Source organism: Hypanus sabinus, chromosome 17, assembly GCF_030144855.1.
Source record: "Hypanus sabinus isolate sHypSab1 chromosome 17, sHypSab1.hap1, whole genome shotgun sequence".
Classification (NCBI taxonomy): domain Eukaryota; kingdom Metazoa; phylum Chordata; class Chondrichthyes; order Myliobatiformes; family Dasyatidae; genus Hypanus; species Hypanus sabinus.
This window is the reverse complement of record NC_082722.1, coordinates 30809553-30824254: the sequence shown is the minus strand read 5'-3', so window position 1 is coordinate 30824254 and position 14702 is coordinate 30809553. Positions and strand designations below refer to the sequence as shown.

Genomic DNA, 14702 nt, shown 5'->3' with positions numbered 1-14702 from the left:
TGTGCAAAAGACAATGAACTATGCAAATACAAAAGAAAAATAAATAAATAAATAAATAAATAAATAGATAAATAAACAATAAATATCAAGAACATGAGATGAAGAGTCCTTGAAAGTGAGTCCACTGGCTGTGGAAACAGTTCAGTGTTGAGGTGAGTGAAGTTATCCACACTAGTTCAAGAGCCAGATGGTTGAGGGGTAATAGCTGTCCTTGAACCTGTTGGTGTAAGTCGTGAGGCTCCTGCACCTTCTTCCCGATGGCAGCAGCAAGAAGGGAGCTTGACCTGGGCGGTGGGAAAAATAAATCAGCCATTATAGATGCTGCTTTCCTGAAACAGCGCTTTGTGTAGATGTGCTCAGTGGAGGGGAGGGCTGAACAGTTTCCAGTACCCTTTATAGGGTTCTCCATTCAAGGGTATTGGCACTTCCATACCAGGCCGTGATGTAACTAGTGAATAAACATATCCCCAGCCATCTATCGAAAGTTGCCTAGATTTAGATGTCATTACAAGCCTTGGAAAAGTCCTAAGGAAGTGGGGTCACTGCTGTGCTTTTGTCATAATGGCACTTACTTGCAGGGCCCAGGATAGATCCTCTGAAATGTTAACACTGAGGAATTTAAAGTTGCTGACCCTCTCCACCTCTGATCCCCAAATGAAGATTGGCTCACGGACCTCTGGTTTCCTCCTCCTGAAGTCAATAATCAGCTCCTCGGTCTTGCTGACGTTGAGTGCGAGGTTGTTGCCATCACACCACTGAGCCAGATTTTCAATCTCCCTTCTATATGTTGATTTGTCACCACTGTTAATTTGGCCTACAACAATAGTGTCGTCAGCAAACTTAAGTACAGCACTGGAGTTGTGCTTAGCCTCACAGTCAGAGTACAAAGCGAGTAGCGCAGGGGGCTAAGCACACTCCTGTGCTGATGGAGACTGTGGAGGAGATATTGTTGCCAATCTGAACTGACTTGGGTCGGCAAGTGAGGAAACCGAGGGTCCGATTGCATAAGGAGGTATTGAGGCCTAGGTCGTTAAGGTTATTAATTAGTTTCGAGGGGATGATAATGTTGAATGCTGAGCTGTAGTCGATAAAGAACATCCTGACATATGCATCTTTGCTGTCCAGATGTTCCAGGGTTGAGTGAAGTGCCGATGAGATGGCATCTGCTGCGGACCTGTTGCTCTGGTAGGCAAATTGGAGTGGATCCAAGTCGCTTCTCAGGCAGGAGTTGATATGTTTCATTCCCAACCTCTGAAAACATTTCATCATTGTGGATGTAAGTGCTACTGGACGATAGTCATTGAGGCAGGTTACCATGTTCTTCGTAGGCACCAGTATAACTGAAGCAGCATACCTCAGACTGCCAAAGTGAAAGGTTAATGATATCGGTGAATACTCCAGCCAAAAATCAGCATGAGTCTTTAGTCTCGACCAGGTACCCTCCTTCCCCCCCCCCCCCCCCACCGCCCCCTGATTCAGACACTTTCCATGGGTTCACCCTCCTGAAGGACGTTCTCACATCGGCCTCAGAGACTGAAATCACACAGTCATTCGGGGCTGTGGAGTTCAGGAAGGTTCCTCCATGGTTTGACAGTCAAAGTGTGCAAAGAAGGCATTGAGTTCATCTGGGAGTGAAACCTTCTTGCTTTCACCTTTGTGAAGGCAGACTCTTGATAACATGCCTAATGGGCTAGTCATTTTTGTTTTAATGCTTTCCTCACAATATGGGAGGCCCATCAAGTTTATGCCAGCTCCATATGCATGCCCATTTCTTATTTCTCTGTAAGCCACTCTCCATTGCTTATCCATTAACCCTTTCTAATTTCCCTGCCACCCACCTACCACAGGACAATTAACTTAACAGGGAGAACATACAAGCTCTAAACAGAGGTTGGGAGCAAACCCATATTGGAAATTGCTGTGGAAGCTGTCAATGCAGGGCTTTCCCCTATGGTGATGATCAGTACAAAGTGGAGAATCAGTGGTACAACGCAGACTGAAGCATTTGCTTCATTCACATGCAAATCCAGTCCATTTACTTCAAATAATATTTTCCGGTGAATGTATAAAAGGGAAACATGACATGGATCAAGTTAATCATACTTGGGGGGGGGGGCGGGAAATGGGTGATAGTAGACATTTCCTCACACCCCCTTCTAGTTCTATTATAGACTGTCCATCACTATTCAACAGCTCAAATTTTTACTCATCCAGGACGCAGAAAGGAAAACTGCAAAGAGCCGATAGCAGAGAAACTGATTATTTATCCCAACAGGTTCCCAATCCTCCATGAGCTTTGTTTCGTAAATCCTTTTACTAGATCCTCCAGCACATTTTATCTTCCTACATTAATATTGCTTTCCCTTGAAATTCTCGTTTTTCACCTCAGTCACAGCGTGTTGTTGAAAATCCAACATTATCACCGGTTATTTTCTGGGAAAGTATGTTTCCTCTGAATTGGTTAACTAAAGAGTTAGTAACGGCTTTGTCTCAATATCTCTGTTAATGGACTCAAATTCAAAGTACATTTATTATCAAAGCATGTATACTATACACAACCTTGAAATTCATCTCCTTAAAGGCAGCCACAAAGCGAAGAAACCCAATAGAATTCATTAATAAAAAAGACAAATTCTCAATGTTCAAAGAAAAAGAGCAAATTGTGCAAATAATGAAACTTAAGCACGTAACATTCAGAACTAAAGTTCACGAAAGTGAGGTCACAGCCACAAAGCCAGTCATCATTGCAGCAGGTCCAGGAGCCCATTATTTGCAGGCCACGGCCTCAAATAATGCAGTTCAGCATAAGAGGTGAGTAAACCTCACTGGGCAGTGAATTAAACTCCACCACATCCCTCACCTCCAGCCCTGACACCCTGATCTTTTCAATCTGGCCTGGCAATTAAATCAGCCATGAATGGACTCAGCCATGAATGGACTCATCCATAAATGTAAATATTTGTTCTATGTTACCTAATCGAACCACATAAAATATAAAGGTCTTAACCATCTTCACTCCCCATGAAGAAATAGCTTGGCACTCTGATTAGATGGACTTTACCCCATCTTGTTAAGATTTGTGAAGGTTCATCCAGTAAATCAAAGCACTAAATTAGCTGCAAGTGTATTTCTTGCCAAATAACAATTATTTTTGTCACTGATAAATGGCAAGAAATAAGCATTAAGACAATTCAGAACTGCTTTGCTCACTGGTTTACAGTATTCAGGCTTGGAGATGCAAGAAGTGGCTGGGAGTGAAATTTTGCTACTTCAACAAGGTAGGAACTGTGAAGAATTTGAAGGTATCCACAATCATCTTGAATGTTACAATGAAAATGAAGATTCGAAGGATTCAATCATTGAAAGTACTGTATACAGGTAGTTAATAAACTGCACTTAGTGTCTGTGCTGATTTTGTTCAATTACAGTCAGTCAAAAGAACAGACCAGCAGGTACTGGATGAATTCCTCCATCAATAACTATTGGGAACTAATATATAGTTTTATAGTACTGTAGTGGTATTTGTAGTGTTCTAATTTGTTCTGTATTTTATCTAAATACATAATCTGTTACTCAGTTAAATGGTAATTCATCCTTTTCGCACTGATTTAACTGTTCCCATAAGCTTTAGCTAATTGGGGCAATTGCTTAATTGGGCCAAGATATACTGGTCCTAATATGCCCCAATTAACTGGAATCCACTGTATTCCAAGATTATTTTACGAATAGTATTTTAAAAATGTTCTCATCTCCAATGGCGAGCCTCCCATTTTGGTCCAGCCTCCCTTATCTAATGCCATAACTGCTGTGGCACCAAATGTTACACTCAAATCAAGTCACTTTAGAGAATGGAGCTAACAGTAGCAATCAGAGCCCTTTCTTGTGTTGTATAACAGACAAATGAGCTAAATTAGCGGCAAGCTGCCAAACAACACAAGCAAAATGAAACGCCTGTTCAAAATAGCTTTATTGAAGAGCATAGGTTTACCTGTATCTCCATGAAACTCTGCATTTCTTTTTCAAGAGCTAATTTTCAATGTTTGCCATTGTTTAACAGGCTGCTTTGCACTCAGTATCTAGAGTGCTTCTCCCCCAATAAAATAACCCACTGCATTCCCTGACAACCACAGCACATTCTTTCCAATACCATTTTAAAAAAGGAAACACCAAAGCTGTTAAAAATAAAACTGCCAGGTGCATTCTATATGGAATCTCTTTACAAATTCTATGTTCTCCCCCTCTCTCAAGAGTTATCTTCACACAGGTGTTTTGTTACTAAGTGATGTATCTGAAAGTCAGCTCATCGGAATCAGATTAACGTATAAATGAATAACCAGTGGAAAATGATTGGGTTGCTCTGCGATCTTTTGGGACTTGTAGAAGTTACATGTGTACAAGCGAGACAGCAATCCTTACATGGGTCCGAAAAATTGTCATTTCATCATATTGCCTCTCAAAAGGAATACAAAAATTACAAGGTCCAAACCAGTTCATAAGCCGTGCCTAAAGAGAGTGTAACAAAATTCAGGCTTCAGTTTAGTTAAAGCAAGTGTGGGACAGAAAGAGATCCGGGCAGGAATAATGTTATTGATCATATCTGCTTACACACTAATTAGCAGCAACAGAAAGAGATGGAAGATGGATCCATCTTTCCGAAACCATTGAGTAATTTATCTCAAAGCACTTTATAGCTACTACTGGACACCTTGAAGCTTTTTTTAAAGGTTTAGTTTGGAGGATATCCACACTGATGGCATTAGAGTCTTTTTAATTGTTGATATCTAACTGCCGCTGAACTGAAGATGTCCTGAAAATTGATTTCAGTAGCAGGTCTAGAGTCACATATAGGATAGCAACCATTCTGCACTAAAGAACGACAGAGGTATATAGCAAGAAAACAGACTCTTTGACTTACTGAATCTGTGTTAGACATCAAGCAATCATTTGCATTAATCCCATTTTATCATCTCTAAATCCCCACCAGCTCCTCCGAGATTTACCACTCACCTATAGGGAATTTACAGTAGCCTTTTAATAATCCAGTAGCAAAAACTTTTTAAAAAAATTACTTCTTCTTACATTCCTCAGCTGCCTTGATGGGATTTGAACTCGTGGTCCAAGCATTCAAGATGCTAATCCACTATTCCACTATTCTACACTATCACGCATACCATCCTCTGAGAATCTCAGAACTTTATTAGGACTGCCAGTGGCTGTTCAGCCTAACGTGCCCAGCATTTATTGCCTTAACTTTTCTCATCCAGTATAAATCTATCCAGTAATTCCCACCCCTGCTCTATCCTGAAAGCTATTCTGCTTTATCTAGCACATTTAAAATAAATATTCTATTATGACAACCAAAAAATCTGTTACCAGCACTTTTTCCAGGCAGTACAACTTAAGACTGTAGCTCACAGGAGAAAAAAGGACTTCCTTTTTGTTTTGCTAATTATCTTAAACCTGAGGGTTCTCCGTCCTCTCAGTAGTATTCTAAAACTAACTTTGTCTTCTCACTTTTCCAGATTTGATCTGAAACATTAATTCTGTTCTTATTGTAAAGAACCTACCTGACCGACTGTACGCATTCTACAACTTTTGACTTCAGATTTCCAGCGGCTGCTGTACAGCTTGCTTTCGGATTTTCTTTCTCCTGCCCATAAATTTACCTTCCAGTCCCAACTGTAGATTCCACCCATCAATTCAAATAAAACTTCTCAAAATGTGAAATTTCTCTATGAGATCTCACTCTATTCTTAGACTTTTTGAGAACAACCTCTTCTTCCGCCTCCCTACATAACTGGAACTATTCTAACAATTCTGTCTGTGCTCTCTTTAAGAATCTTTTCAAAAGAGCCATACCTGAATTAGGCTCACTGAAGTTCAGCTAATAATTTGTATGGGTCTAGTTTAACTTCATTGCTTGTATGTTCCATGTCTCTAATTATAACATCAAATATCCCAATTGCTTTTGCTACAGTCTTATCAGCTCTCACTGCCACCTACATACAATAAGAAAAAAAGGAAAGGATTCTCAAAGCTTGAATAGACAGCGGAATTTCAATTGCCAACTATTATTAAAAAGTGCCTAAAAACAATTTATGCAAAGTAGAAACATTAGAATTATAAATATTAAAATGAGTTTGTTTGGTTTTAAATGACACTTTTTTTTGCTGCTGTACAGTAAGCGAAAGCAGATTGAAAGCTGTTGGAGTCCACAATTTGTTTGTTGTTCAAATCTGCAGCCTACAGCCAAACGCACAGCTTCATTCCTAAAAATCCAATTATTTCCATTCCATATGTGGCACCGAAAGGGGGGATCTGCTGGGATGGCAGAGCAAGCCAGGCTGCTCACACACTGCCCGTTTGCTGATGTCATCACCCCGCGTGCCCTGCATGACACCCCACTCCAAGGGAGGACCGTTGCTAAGTGAAGACAAGGTGTTGTTCATAAGGAAGATGGGAAGTATCAGTTTTATCCCACCAAGTGCCATAAGGGTGACAGGAAAGAGTGAAATTCAGAAACAGACAAATGACATGCTGTCCTTGAGCAAGGTAATCGTGCAGCTCCCTTACCATTTGAGATCGTCTGCATGCGGGACACGGGGCACCATTCTCAGTTAGTTCACACACTAGTTGGGGCTCAGGGAAATGTAGGGTTTTGGTGGATAAGGTGCGGAATGAGATGATTTCCATTAAACTCAAGAAAACATTGTTACCTTAGAGTGCAGGCAAATGCTAGAAAATCTCCAAAGGACCCACGAAACTGAATTTTTTAAAAAATCATAGAAAAGAACCTGCAAATACTCAGGTGGGTCAGCAACTGGGGAGAAAGTTTGAGGCAGATGGTCTCTTGGCAGAATAAGGAGTAGGTGGAGATTTAGCTTTAATACCGAGGAGAAGACAGAACGACAACTGTGGAAAGCAATCACATGCAAACAGCAATTGTTGGTACTCTATTAACACCACAAGATCTGAGCACAGTACTGCATGTGTGTCTCCAAACAAGTAATGATTCATAAGTAATTGTAAATGATGGCTGACTTCGATTGCTAAATAAATACATAGAGTTTGGCCTTCCATTTTCTAAACATAGAAAAGGAATCTATTTCCTGCTAAAACTCAGAAGAAATAACTGAAAGATACTTTAAAATCTTCTATATAAGCAAAACATGGAAAAGAACCCCTTCCCAGGAGAGTTCTCAGCAAAGGGCAAGAGTTCAATAAATCGCTGAACACAATAATGCAAAGCCGGTAATGATAAAAGATCAATAAAGCTGTTAGTCAATATTCAATAACAGACTATAAAACACTCTGCAGAAACCTTGTGACTCTATCTCAGAACTACTGTAAAACAAAGGTCCCTTCACCACACAGAAAATCAAGGAACTGTCGTCATTCAAATATATTGGTAAGTATACGGAATAAGAACTAACCTAGGAAAACGTAATATTTACTGATATACCTGAGGCTTGTGGACTTCCAAACCACTGCTCCAAAGAATAATTCTTTGCGTGATTCAATATCATTCTAAGGTGGAGCCATTATGCACAGCCTTCGGTGCAAGTTCAGGAAAATTACCTGCTTTTTCATACAAGATTAAGTGGGCATCTAATGTTACCTACCAGTTTCCTACCAGAACACATGAGATTTCTGCAGTAAACAACCTTTGATTTGTTTTTGAAAGGTTTCACAGACATTTGATTCCTTCATACGAAACTACTATTTTTGATGACTACAAGGCTAACTGTTTCATGGGATATTTTACCCTGTACCACAAAAGGTGCAGAATAAAAGAGGCTTCATAAACATGGGCAACAGCACTCCGCCCCCCACCTTTTTCCTTAAATGAACATGTAAGATCACAGAGTTATGAATCACCAATTTAAAAACGATGATCCAAATGTATTGCAGAGAGCAGTAATCCCAAGCTGTACAAGGGTGCTTGTTACCCACTGCAGGTCAAGCAATAAATACAGAGACAACATGGATGGGAAAGGATGACTGTAGTAAAGTAAAACAGCTAAAGCCAGTGATTGGAAACAGCCCCTAAACAAGAAGGTCTCCATCAATTAGCAGCTTATTAGCTAAAAAGATTGAATTTATGTACATAATGGAACTAATAGCTGGTTCTGACTGTTGTGGTGAAAGACAGTTAGGATTTTAGTTTAAATCATTTTTCTTTTCTCTCACACAAGTGCCTTGTCTTTAACTTTATACTTTATGTTTTATTAGATACCATGGGAGATTTTTTTTAAATGAAACTATGACCTCACAACAATAATACAGGTTTTAGTGGGTTGGTGAGACTGAGTGTAAAATTTAACCCAGTCTTTGAATATTTATATCCTATGAACTAAGTGGCCCCTTCATATTACCTTACTGACATTTCAGGAAAGCAATTTTCCCAATTCCATTGTTTAGACAGCACAGCATGCCTCCATCATCCGCGTCTTCACTTGTGGCAGCCTAAGCTCTAGCCTAGCAGCATGCAAGTGTGTAGCCATACTTCCCGCATGAAGGCGACTGCATTCGAAAGAATTTCACTGCACGTGAAGCCCCTTGAGGACATAAATGGTGTTGTATAAATGCAGGCTCTTTTTATATTTCTCCCCTTCTTTCCCTTCTAACCTCGTTTGCTGAAGATACTGAACTTGTACTGGTGTACAGTTCCATAGTTAAGAGCACACTGTCCATGTTAGAGTATAGCTAATGACTTGATTTCACCACTCTTATCAGCTTGGATGAATTGTAAAAACTGTCTACTGCTTTATACTCTCCGCCACACTCTAATAATTACTTATCACTGGGCATTGAAGAAAACCAATTTCTTCTTGCCTGTTTGTCCAGAACACAATCCCAATATCAGGTTCTTCCAAACACTTCGGGAAGTTTTGAGGTCGTGAATGTCACTATGTAGATATATTCATGTAACTTCTGTAAACATTCATTTTTGAGAAATATTGATTAGGTGCAGGAATCCTGGCTGATTACCTCGACTGTTTCTAATAGCAGAGATCAGATAACAGAAGACATGATTCAAATGTGAAAATAATAGAGGACAACCTCCGGCATTGGAATGTCAAACTCGGCCTTCTTTCAATCAGCCATTATACAGAGAGCTCCACTATTACAAGGACAATTGGAAAGTAAGTGTTTTGAATGTTGCAATGTGTTGGATGAGATAAAATGCGTAGGAATCCATGAATTAAACAAGATGGTTTATTTCACACAAAGGCAGCGGCAGTATGAATGTGAATTGCCACTCCAACAGCAGATTGCTTTGTAATCGTTTTTTCAGCATTGCAGAACTAGTGAGGATTTACCGCTTCTATATAAAAAAGTAATCTCTCAGTAACTAAAATCCTGTTAAATGTTTTTTTCGAAAAAAATACACAAGGAAGTCCAGAGTCTAAAAGGCAATTTCTACAGAAGATTGCAACAGAGAATAAGAGTTCAAAACAAAATCTGACTGCACCTGATAATCCAGTTATGCCTTGCTATTTTCATTTTCCCCAAACATAACAGTTATCAATGTTCACAGAATATAATTTCAGAATGATATTCTGCCCATGTGCCACTATTCTCCACTCCACTCCACTATTCTTTCCCCACAACATTGATTTCCAAGTATATATTCAATTTCCTTTTGAAAGCCAGCATTAAATGGTCGTCCAATGCCCTGTCTCTAGAGTTTACAGAAATCGGTGCGAAAAACAACAACAAAGACTCCCAGTGAGCAGCAGCTCTGTGGGCAAAAGCGGCTTGTTAACGTGAAAGGTCAGATGAGAATGGCCAGACCAGTTCAAGCTGACTCAAATAATCATGCATTACAACAGGGGTGTGCAGAAGTGCATTTCTGAATGCACAGCATGTCGAACCTTGAAGTGGATGGGCTACAGCAGAAGACTGCAATCGTGCACTGAGTGGTCACACTATTAGGTACAGGGGGCACCCAATAAAGAGGCCACTGAGGGTAATTTTGTATCGTACAAAGGCTACTTCTGTGTCACTCTTGTATGTGTGATTAGGGTTAAGCTGTTATAGTGTACATTATCATGAACATTAATCCACAGAATCAGGAGCAGCTGGTGAAGGAGAACGGGCGCAGTTCTAGGTTACTCCCTAATTTCCCAATTGGGTGCACAATGTTATTCTTTATTGACACTGTGTTAGAATCGTGGGGCTCCCCATTATGCGACTCAACTGTTCAAGATGACCACCTTCTTAGTCTGCTCTGTTGGGCAGCAGAGGAGATCCTATCAGTAATGTCCTAATCCCTATTCTGAATTTTAAACAAAAGACTCTACTGGTTGACCTCGGGGTGATCAAATGGAGTGAATTCACCAACAGTTAACAGGCTTATTCCTACTTTCATCTCAATAGATATCTCCGCATCTGTTCACTTTCTAGTACACTAGGTCTGCATGTACAACCAGAACTTCAATAGCAACACACAAAAGCTGGAGGATCTCAGCAGGTCAGGCAGCATCTGTGGAAAGGCAGAGTCAGCGACAAAGCCGGGAAAGGAAAGAGAAGGAAGCCAGAATAAGAAGGGGGTGGGGGGCGGAAGGAGTAAAACCAGAAGGTGATGGGTAAAACCAGGAGAGGTGAAAGGTAGGTGGGTGGGTGGGAGAGGGGAAGTGAAGTGAGAAACTTCAAGAACCCCAATGACAGCCGTTTCCTTCCGGAAGTCTAAAACTGGGAGCCAAGGATCGGGGAGGAAACCTGTATCCAGGATCAATATTCAAAAGGCGGAAATGGTGCTTGACTAATATTTTATTCCCCTCATTGTTTCGTTTTGGAAATTGCAACCTGGAGAAAGATCACTGCCGGTTATGTCGGTCGGGATTTGTCACCAGGAACGATCCGCTATCTGCAATCCCATACACTTCTATTTTCGCACAGATTTTGCAAGCAATCGGTGGGGGCTTTAAAACACTTGGCAGCCGTACTCTTAACGACACTAACAGAGAATCCGGCATATATCCCACCGGTTCTACACTACAGAAGAATACTTCGCCTCAAAATAATGCACTTCAGTTATTCTACAGTTTCAGTGGTAACAGTAATTGTAAAAGGAAAGGATTGTGAAGTTGCTGCCGTCACATTTGTAAATAATCTGCGGACTAGTCAGAGAGAAATAAATCTCAAGAATCCCCTCCCCCCTCAATAAAGGAGCAAAATAACAGCTGGCATATGTTTTCCCAGGACCATCATTAGAATGGACGTGTCAACCTCTCGCTGGCCCTGCAAGAGGCAGAGGCAGGCGGACCGGCGAGCCTGTCCCGGCTGGGGCCCGAGCTACACACACACTCACACTCACACACACACTCACACTCACACACACACATACACATACATACACTCACACACACACACCCGGGCTAACATTGCCAAACGACACCACAGATGAAAAAAACACAACTGCAACGGGTTGCCCAGTTTAGAATAATTGGAAAAATCCCAAATTATCCGTGATCCTCTGTGCTATATAGCCAACCTGGGATGTGCTGCATCAACACACACACACACACGGGCAGGAACCAATCCGGACTTCAGTGTTGAATGCGAGACATACTCACTGGCACAGACATCTCCTGCTGCTCGTCTGCCCGGCTTGCCCGGTAAACGCTCTGTGTCACAGCGAGTGATTCAGTTTCACGCCAGTTTCCTCCTGTTAGGATGTCCGCCCGATTTTTCCCCCTTCGATGACGATCAGCTGGATCCCATATTTCTCTTCTGCCGAGGACTGTCACCCACTGTTCAACTTGCGAGCAGCTGCCGGGTCTGTTGTCCGGCAGCGGCCGTTCAGTGACAAGCGCCCGCTGCCTCTGACATGTATCCGCAGCCCGGCGCCCAGCTAACTGTAGCCTCCTTAATCTCCACTCGCCTCTCCTCCTCTCTGCTCTCCCTCCTGGCAGCCCACCTCCGATCAGCAGATAAAACAAAAAAAAACTTCTGGCGGTGCGGGGCGGTGCGGGGCGGTGCGGGACGGTGCGGGACGGTGCGGGACGGTGCGCACCGGCAGCGATCGCGATCCCCAACCCCACCCCCGCTGCTCGATGACGAAATCCCACAACTTCACCTTAAAGGCGCCGCCAAGCCGGCAGAGCGCAGGCGCCCGGCTTTCGATCCCATTGAGTGGCTCCCTCCGCGTCATTGCCCGAGATCGTGTTTTATCCGGACTAATAACGGCTGGGACTTACTGTCTGCTTTGTCACTTAAGTGCACTTGAATAATAATCTGGTGGCTTGATTGAAAACACGATTCCATTCCCTGGCTCACCCCTCCCCCTCTCCTCTTCGCCGGCTTGTCTTGCTTCTCCACTCTTAGTCCTTTCGGAACGCCTCAACTCAGAACACTCATGGAAGCTGCTCGACCCGCCGAGTTTCTCCACTAGATTGTGCATTGCCCGAGAGTCCGGCATCTGCAGTCTCTCGTGTCTCCAATACTCAAGAGCTGGTTAAGACGTGCTCAGTGACTGCTTCTTGTTTACATTCGCAATCCCTGTGGAAAATACCTGTGTGGAAATGCTTTGAACAAGGTGGGTTGCAAAGCCCTTCAGCAGCTCTCGCAGTGCACAATTACTCATTCAAACAGGCAAACCGCATTGAATATCAACATTTCTATGTTGAAAATCCTGCATAAAACAATTTAACACAGCAAAGTCAAATGTACTTATGCCAGTCACCAAAACCTTTCGACCTGACATTTCCTCTCACAGACGCTGCTCGACCAGCTAGGTTTTTTTCCAGCAGATTGTTTGTTGCTTTGAATTAAATTACAACTTTTTAAAATTATATTTAAAATTATAAAATTATCTAAAAGCTTGAGCTTTTAGAGTGGGTGCTCAGTTTTTGTGCTGGAGGAGGGACTTGGGGGTTGATGTGCCTTTTCCGTTTTTTTTACAGGTGGGTGGGATTTGAGGGTTGATGATAGTGCTGCTTTTCTTTCTTGCTTTCACGCCTGCCAAGAGAATTGAAGAATTTCAGAATTGTATGCTTTGATAGTAAAATGAACCTTTGATTATTATGTTGATTATTAATTTATGAATACATTTTTCATTTCTCACATTGTACTGCTGGTTACCTCTAAATCCAGGTGCCACCTTATTGTTTAGTACCTTCGTTACCAAGCTGCTTGCTCAATCATCATTTACTTTAGCCAGTGATATTCATAGAGGTTCTTTGCAATCCACTTGTAATTCTGGTCTTACTGCACCTGCAAGGTTATCCATCTTTCCACCAGTTGTCCATTCTTCTGCATGTTCTTCTGTTCTATCATTTCTACACTTTTGCTACCTTTGTTATCATCTCTGCTGTCAAGCCAGTCATCTGCACACAACCCAAACTCTATAGGACCAGCATTCTTCATAACCAATAAGGTGGTGTCTTGGAAATATAGTCCTTGTTGGAATTGAGCAAACATGTAAGCCAATCTGTGGTAAGGGATTGGCAAGAGAAAAATCTAAACAGAGAAAATCTGCAGATGCTGGAAATCCAAGCAGCACACACAAAATGCTGGAGGAACGCAGCAGTCCTGCCGAAGGGTCACAGCCCCAAACGTCAAATGGCCTGCCTTCTGAGTTCCTCCAGCATTTTGTTTGTGTTGCTGCAGTAAGATTCCCATGTAACTACCAGTTTAATACCTATGACTGTGTGGCTAAATACAGCCCCATCGCCATAGACAGGTTTACTGATGGCACCACTGTTGTGGGCCGTATCAAAGGGTGTGATGAATCAGCATACAAGAGGGAGACTGAAAACTTGGCTGAGTGGTCTTATAACACAAACCTATGATTCAACATCAGCAAGACCAAAGAACTGATTGTAGACTTCAGGAGACGGAAACCAGAGGTCCATGAGCTAGTCCTCATTGGAGGATCAGAGGTGGAGAGGGTCAGTAACTTTAAATTCCTGGGTGTCACTATCTCAGAGGACCTGTCCTGAGCACATCATGTAAATGTAATTGTAAAGAAAGCATGACAGTGCCTCTACTTAGGATAATGTGGAGATTCAGCAGGACGTCAAGAACCTTGACAAACCTCCATAGATGTGTGGTGGAAGGTGTATTAACTGGCTGCATTACAGCCTGGTGTGGGAACACCAACACCTTTGAATGGAAAATCCTACAAAGATAGTGGATTCGGCCCAGTACTTCATGGGTAAAGCCCTTACAACCATTGAGTACATCTACATGAAACGCTGTCATAGGAAAGCAGCATCCATCATCAAAGACCCTCACCCCCCCAGGTCATGCTCCTTTCTCGCTGCCTCCATCAGGTAGAAGGTACAAGTACCGCAGGACCTGCACCACCAGGTTCAAAAACAGATACTACTCAACCATCAGTCCTTCGAACAAAAGACGATATCTACACTCATCTATTGAGATGTTCCCACAACCAATCATCTCACTTTAAGGACTTCTTGTCTTGTTATTTTATGCTATTTATTTATAATCACGTTTACACAGCTTGTTGTCTTCTCTGCTCTACTTGCTCTTTCATTGAACCTGTTTGCGGTTACTATTCTATAGATTTGCTGAGTATGCCCACAGGAAAAAGGATCTCAGGGTTGTATGTGGCGACACGTGGGTACCCTGATAATTGAACAAATAGAAAGCAAACCAAGTGAACTTCTGTGTTTATTTTTTCATCCAGCATTTCCTATGCTATAATAGGAGGGGGAGTTAGATAAGCAGAA

The 14702-nt window shown here is 42.0% G+C and overlaps 1 protein-coding gene across 1 annotated transcript in view; it reads right to left on the bottom strand.

Annotated features, from left to right (window-relative positions):
* The window catches only part of bcar1 (BCAR1 scaffold protein, Cas family member), a 243493-nt gene extending 231422 nt beyond the window's left edge, over positions 1–12071 (bottom strand). Inside the window, exon 1 of the mRNA XM_059992793.1 lies at positions 11583–12071. Coding sequence (XP_059848776.1) covers positions 11583–11594 — 12 coding nt within the window. The 5' untranslated portion in view covers positions 11595–12071. The remainder of the gene's footprint in view (positions 1–11582) is intronic.
* Positions 12072–14702: the final 2631 nt, after the last annotated feature.